The sequence below is a fragment of the Cephus cinctus genome, unplaced genomic scaffold (assembly GCF_000341935.2).
Source record: "Cephus cinctus unplaced genomic scaffold, Ccin1 Ccin1_scaffold0060, whole genome shotgun sequence".
NCBI classification, from domain to species: domain Eukaryota; kingdom Metazoa; phylum Arthropoda; class Insecta; order Hymenoptera; family Cephidae; genus Cephus; species Cephus cinctus.
Genome location: NW_014332803.1, coordinates 73,187 through 80,920, shown reverse-complemented (window position 1 = coordinate 80,920; position 7,734 = coordinate 73,187). Strand labels below are relative to the sequence as shown.

Here is a 7,734-nt window from a genome sequence, read left to right as displayed (position 1 = left end):
GGGGGGGGGGGGGGGGTTCACTGGCGCACAGACCACTTGAACACAAATGACTTTTCACTGCAAATTCTGTCCACTTTTAAACAGATATAAGAGAATTAAGTACAAACGATATCTTATTGTAGTATATTCTATGTGGTTTAATATTAGTTTATGCTAGGTTTGATTAGGTAAGGCTAGGATAGGGTGGAATGTTCAAATTTTGGGGACTGGGTAGGTTACTGGATAAGTATATCGACTGAAGAGAGCATTAGATGTTTGAAAAGATTCCGCCAGATAAAGATGACTTGCAATATTGTTGAATTATTGATGGGATATCGCTCAGGAGACAGAAATTCGCATTTGTGTCCAATTGGGTTTGTGCACAACTGGGTATCACCCGGTATCAACTGTCTGCAGAAAGTCTACAGGGGCATTATAACGCCTTCGAATGATGGGAAATGATATAAATCACACACTAAAATGCAGACTTATCAGCGCCCTGGTCTTCCCAATCTCTGATTATTGCTCAGTAGCGTTTACTAACTTATCAGACGACTTCGAAAAAAAATTGCTTATCTCACTTAATAACTGCGTTAGATTTTTACTGCCGCATGTTGCGATCCGCGCACATCTCTCACCACAGAAGGCTTGAATGGCTGCAGCAGAGCAACCGTCGACGCTATTTCTCAGGCTGTCTATTTTATAAAGCCTTGTGCCTAGGAATCTCGGGTCTCTTTGCTGATCAACTTCGACTCAAGCCTAATACTGCGGGACGACGGAATGCCTTTCGGACATATACACTATACCTTCCTCTTACCCGTATAATGACTTTTCAAAAATCTTTCTTAGTATCCGCGGATAAACTTCTGGAACTCTCTCTCTCTCTCTCTCTCTCTCTCTCTCTCTCTCTCTCTCTCCCCCTCTCTCTCTATCTCTCCCCCTCTCTCTTTAATAATCTGTTTTCCTCTCTTGAAACAACTAACAATCGCGCGTTGCGCGTGAGATGAATACATCAAGCTAAGGCATTTCGGCCAATATTCACAGTCTATCAACGAAAGCGCCCGGCGTTCGGATCGTCAAACAATGGTGAATCACGCCATCTGTCTGTAGTAGCTAACTTTTGCCGTCCACGACTGTACTTCCCACCACGCAACTATGACCCGTGAAAATCCTTCGTTCGTGCATCTTAAATGCGTCCCATTTCAAAACTATTGCGAATTTTTACAAACGCTTTGAGGGACGGCACTCGGGAAACCTCCAGCCATCACCCACGTTCCGGTGTTAAGGTAATTCTGGGACATCCTGTATATTAATTTTAATTGATTTTCAATTCAAAATAATTCACAGGTTCTCGCTGGCGAAGACTCCTGTGAACGTAATCGCTAAACCTTCCTGCCATATTTTAGTCTAAAACAATAGTTACTTTTATTTAAAATTAAAGTTACGCTTTATAAGCTCAAAAAAATCCTAAAAATTTATTTTTATGAAGAACAAAAATTTCATTTATACAAAACTCTAACGAAAATCGTAAAGATGGATCTTTCACATCCACTCAAAATATTTTCACCTCAGCATTTCGAAATCAACTCAGTTAGGATAATGAAATTTCTATCTAACGGTAGCTTCATGTACAAAATGCAGTTAATTGTGTTGTGTATTCGTAAATTACCAACTTTATCCAGAGTACACATAGGTAATGAAGGCAAAGCAGCCGTGGCCATCCGTCGTGTGAGAAAGTGAATGGACGTGCAACGACGACAACAACGACGGAACGAAAATAAAATTATCTCGCGCGCTATCTCAATACGGCCTGATCTCGTACATCAGTCTCGTTGATTTTGATGGCAATTAATTCAGAACCCTCGATTCCTATAGTGGATGTATCAATAACTTTTACTCGCATACAGCCGTTCATAAGATATTTGAGTCGAAAGACGGGTGTAAGAGATACTTCGAGTAAACGGTGTTACGTATATCGACCTTCATTCCTAAACAGAAGAATAAGGTAGCTGACGGGAAGCATAATTGCAGACTCAGCACGTTACCCAGTGCATTGCCCGTGCCACTTACCCAGCTGGTTAGCCGAGTGCATTCCTAACGTCCTAACCGTACCTAGAGCATCAGCGAAAATCGACTATATAAGCAGCCAAAATCATGGCACAGACGCTGAGAAAATCATTCAATTTCACGCGTAAAAGATCGGAGTGCACGTTGTCACTCGTGGCTCTAACCGTTAGAGTATTAGATTCAGTGTAGTATTCGCAATCTGGCCTAGGTACGGATTCGTTATTACATACCCTAGGGAACAAGCTGGATCGGTTACCGGGCAAAATAGAGCTGCATAGACTACTCTTTCCGAATATCGCATAGTTTTGATAGATTTCTGTTCCACTAAATTTCATCTTGCCTTAACCTCACACACAGTTAGGTTTTGTTATCCGATATTTCTCATAATAGAAACACTGTACACGACAATTAATAGAAAACTTTTAAATTGGTTGTAACAATATATGGTAAACTCACATTTTACTCACGTTTTTAAATATCTCTTACCCATCCTCAACATTTCAGAGAATATCTGCCCACGTTGGAATAGCAAGGCGTGTTTCAACACCTTAAACGAGCAGCGAACCCACCATTGAGTGCATTCTTACCGCTCGGAATTCACTCAAACATTATTCACGTTACCTCCGGTCGTTTCTTTTTTTTTGGTTACTTCTAAATTTTTGTTATCAAATTTAAAGGCCTCGCTAGCCACTACGGCCTACGTAACACTGAACATACCCTCGACTCTAATTTTTTTTAAGGGTGAGAGAGGCCCTTCTATTGTTTCTGGTTCGCCCAGGAGAAAATCCGTTGTAAATATCTCGGACACGATTGACCCAGGCTTACGAGATTAGGGTGAGTATGTTTTATATCGTATTTTCTTAATTCGACATCGATAATGAAAAATCGGAGAACTGACTATCTTCGAGATCTAACCTACGTTACCTTCGGCCGTCCATCCTTCACTCATACATCTGCAAGCCAGGCGGGCGGCAGCCAAGTCTTTTATCACCGGGAACTGACAAGCCAGTATGACCTCGGAGTTGGGATGGAACAGGACCAACTCCGCCAAAACGAGAGCTCTAACGGAACCTATCTGAAGATACGATAACTTAATGGATACTGTGGATTATTGGCGGCACGTGAAATCGAGTAACGCAACCGTAGGTGCTGATCTTTAGGGTCTCATAAAATCAGCAAACGCAACCTAATGCATGAACGGGAGCGGACAGTTACGGAAATGCACGGCCGCTCAGGCTCTTAGGTTGAGGTAGAGAAGGTCGGAGTAAGCGTCAGGCAAATAGTGCGAGAGACAGAGAGCGACGAATCGAGAACGCAACAGGTCGAATCTGAACTATCAATCGAAATCCTTTCACCAATTAATAAATTGGAAGTCCTCACCGGAGCTGGTACAGTTAATCTGTCAAGGCCGAGAACTGTGTCCAGAGGACACTTAGGGGGGGTACTGCACTAGCACTACACCTCCGGAACACACACAGAAAATTCATAGAATTTCCTGGATATCGCGAAAGTAACGCGAGAATTACACAGGCGAGAGCCTTCTATACCGTATCGGAAACACAGCTAGAGTCAAATTCGAGAGCTAATCTTTTTGATTGGTCGAAATTCTTATAGCTGATAACTCTTCCTTTCCTCCGAGCCGTCCCTTTAAACCAAATCGAGAGCGTTCCTTAGCGAATCGGTATGTAGCTTTTGGAGATCCTCCACGGTCGCTTCCCCAGAGCATCGACAATGAATCTTTCGAGAGCATTGACGTAACTATGCGAATCAACCTGAGAGCGTAGCTTCTGAGCAGGGTGGCGACTCGAAGGGAATTAGAAAGTGGGAACTTTATCTGAATCTATAGCCGGAATCGCCTTGTGACCGTGAATCAAAAAATCACGTCACAGTTTTTACTTGCAATTTCTCAATAAATACGGAACTGGCATGCGTGCTCACTGCTCCCCCCACCCCCCATCGCTCGCCACCTCAATAAGGAATAGGGATTCAAGATCAACCAGGATAGGATTAAAATTCCAAGTCAAAAACTATAGTCGTTACAAAATCTGTCTCCTCTAAAAGTTAATAATACCTGGGAATGAGCATGTTGGGTTTGCCCATCAGGTTGCCTCATCCACCTGCCCCCAGCACGTCGCATATAAAAACTTTGTTGGGGAATTCCACCACCAAAGAACATATTAAACAACTCTTCTGCCGTTATGTCAGCTGTAACAAATTTTATCATTCACATCTTTTCCAACAGTTGTTAGTGATTCATAACTATTAATATTTCCTATCGACAACTTTTATTTTCAGTAAAACTATTTTTAGTTACCTTCATAACCACGAGTGTAATCATAGTGAGCATGAGCTTGTCGCGAATGTGCACTTTGCATCCTTTCCTCTTCAGAGCCATATAAATCATATTGTTTTCGTTTCTCAACATCAGTAAGAATAGCAACTGCATTCCCGATAGCTAAATACACAGCGTTTAAAAGGCTTAATCAAAAATACTTTTTTTTTTCAAATATGTAAAATGTTATATCACCTTTAAACGCTTCAGCAGCACCTGGTGCTTTATTTTTATCAGGATGTAATTGTAGAGCTAATTTTTTATATGCTTTTTTAATATCACTATCAGCTGCTTCCTTATTAACTCCTAAAATTTCATAATAATCTTTGCATTTTCTAATTCTGAAAAAAAAAGTGAAAATCACATGTTTCTGTTACAGAAAAGTTTTTATATCATGTAAGTTGGTCCATGAGTTCAATGTGTTTTTTAATAGTTAGTGAATAATAATACAATCCTTAAAAAATTATAAATGGATTTCAACAAAATCACAGAATTATATTAAAATAGAAAAATAAAATATATTTTAGTGCAAAATCATGCGCATGCATACTTTGTATCAAAAATTATATGCAGAGCCCCACGAGACTTTTTAAAGATTCCATTTTTATAATCTGTTGAAAAGATACATTAAACTCGTAAACCAACTATAAAATTGCTTGTACTTCTGTAAAAAACTTATGCTCATATGTATGAACACAGCACAACACAGTTGTACCAGAATGTATTCTAAAGAACCAATGTTTATCTTGAATCATTCTATATTTGTCAATTAAAAAGCTTCGATTATGTACATACCTCTTAACTGAATCAATCTGCTCCTTAGTGAAATCAGTACCAGCAGGTACACCTTGATTACCTTCTCTACTGATACTTTGCCGTTTTTTAATATCTGGTTCAGCCTCAGTTTTCTGATTTGGTTTTGAAAGCATTGCTAATTTTGTCAGAATATCTATAATTATGAAACTTGTATTAATACAACTGTTTATATTTTTAATTATTGTTTCAGTAACATTAAATTTAGTTTATTCCTATACATTTTCAATTAACGTTTCTGTGGGCATTCAAAAAATAAGGTAACCCTATTTTTGACCTAATATTATTCCAACCAAATCGAGGTAAAATTTATTTCATTAATTACCTGTTCGTAAACCTAAGAAATTAATCATGCAAACTTTGAAATAATGACTTGCCTTCTACTTTTTTCGTAGGATAAAGTTTCTGAGCCTTACGAACAAATTTCTCAGCATCATTATACTTTTTCTCCCGAATAAAACGATCAGCGAATTCCATGCAGCGTTCTGCCTCATCTTTGTTACTATCCATCTTGAAGATCACCAATAACGAATTCAATGCTTAATGACCTCCGAAAATGACAGATAAAATGATAAATAAAGCCAAATACACGGTCAACTTTCCACCATAAGCAACCATAAGTAATTTCCAATCAACGATTGCGTCATTTACTCGGTGTATTTTTTAAAGTCTCATTTCTACGCTCACGTTTCAGCATCTCAACACACTGCATCAGCCAATCAGAAAAATCGGCTTTCAGGCTTCTTCCTTTTCCTTCCTTTCCTTAAGCTCCATATAGTTAGCCCCTCATCACGACCGATCGAATTAATTTTTGTCGCTACCGTTTGTTGGTCGTTTGTTGGTGAATGATGGACTATTTTAAACGTTTGACGGTTATTTGTTTATATAAATTTATACTAACAAATTTGACTAAGGAATTTTTTTCAACTAGTCCCTCGATGGTCAGGATGAGTCCCCATGGAGCGCACTTTGCGTATCGCATAACTTGCACAGCCAATCGCGAACCCGTAATTCTGTTCTATTATCTATTGGAAAACTAACAACGATCCGTGATTTGCTGGTGCAAGTGACGCGTACGCAAAGTACACTCCATGTGACGGCAGCCTCATACTTTTGATAGCTTTTATATAAATCAGTAACGGCTGTCTGGTATTATCGCAAGATTGCCAGGACATTATGTAGCCTATTGTAGACGTGTCAACAATACTTGGGAAATGCGCAACGATTTGAAACGACACATTGTTCATTGTCGTCCGAATAATGTAGTTGAACCTCATGGTGCGATATACAGGGTGTTCGTTATGAAACGCACTGTAGTAACACCGTTGCATTCCTTGTCAAATTCTAATGAATACGTGTATTTTCATTTTTTATTTCATATATCAAAATTTCGAGATAATCAAGGTTGAAGTTGCAGTAATGCGACCAATCAGAACGCGTTTAAACGGAGCGTAGATGACGTCGCGAGCCAGCTCGCAAGGCCTGCTTGCACTAGGCCAATAACACTAAGAGTATCATCGTAGTGTCTCTGTTTATCTGCATGTAATTGAGTAAGATACCAGAGATGAGTAGGGAGATTGCCAATGAGCCTGTTTTTGGTGAAGGCAATTTTTCTCTGGTTTCGGCGCGCCACCTTAGCGGAGGGCCCTCGAAGCAGTTCCACGTTTTTGATTGGTCGTGTATATATAGTAATACTACGCGTGATAATCTGGAGCTGTGTTTTGGCGCGTCGACGCGCCACCTGAACGAGACTCTCGAACTAGTTCCACGTTTTTGATTGGTCGAATGAATTCGTGTGTTCCTCGAGATCCACGATTTTAAACCGGGTGAACACTCAAATAGGGAGACTTGAATCCACCCTTTCTTACTGCATATTACATAAACCGTAGTAATAAGGTAGTAAATTTTGCCGATGTTAATTCCCTTAATATCCATATGAAGCTTTGTAAATAATAGAGTGACCAAATAAAACTTAAACAAAAACTCTCGAACGTGGGTAACTACACAAATATAAGTTTGCTAAATAATATACCACAATGACTCGATAGCACACGTGCTTGATGCTGGATTAACGTCCGAGAGTCTCGAGTTCGAAACTCACGTCTCAACCCTTTTATTTTTTTTCTTAATTATCAACTATGCTTATTGGTTCACCTAGTTAACTTAAGATTCATTAAATATATGATTATATTAATCTACAAATATTGTATTATATTACATCGTATACATCCAATAAATTGGTACATGAATCAGCGAACGTTTCTTCTTCCCGAGAGCCTACCTGTGACAAACACTTATGGTAGGCTGTTTCCTTTTTTAATAGCATAAATAATATTCAGAAGGATAAAGAAGGCATTACGGAAAATTACCAAAAACAAAAATGCACTTACAAATCTCGGGCATAAAAATAATAATGAGCATATAAAAATGAACCAATTATTTTCTATAGTGAGATGAAACCAATAATGTATCTGGTTGGGGATTTTTTTTTCATTTAATTTTTACCATTCAAGGCTATGTAAAGGTAACATTTTAAATACATC

The 7,734-nt window shown here is 39.0% G+C and overlaps 1 protein-coding gene across 1 annotated transcript in view; it reads right to left on the bottom strand.

Annotated features, from left to right (window-relative positions):
* LOC107268598 (dnaJ homolog subfamily B member 12) overlaps positions 1 to 6,055 on the bottom strand; it is an 87,961-nt gene extending 81,906 nt beyond the window's left edge. Inside the window, exons 1-5 of the mRNA XM_015741539.2 lie at positions 5,569 to 6,055; positions 5,174 to 5,327; positions 4,574 to 4,719; positions 4,361 to 4,501; positions 4,118 to 4,251 (exon numbers count right to left, since the gene is read on the bottom strand). Coding sequence (XP_015597025.1) covers positions 4,118 to 4,251; positions 4,361 to 4,501; positions 4,574 to 4,719; positions 5,174 to 5,327; positions 5,569 to 5,701 — 708 coding nt within the window. The 5' untranslated portion in view covers positions 5,702 to 6,055. The remainder of the gene's footprint in view (positions 1 to 4,117; positions 4,252 to 4,360; positions 4,502 to 4,573; positions 4,720 to 5,173; positions 5,328 to 5,568) is intronic.
* Between the last annotated feature and the right edge of the window lie 1,679 nt (positions 6,056 to 7,734).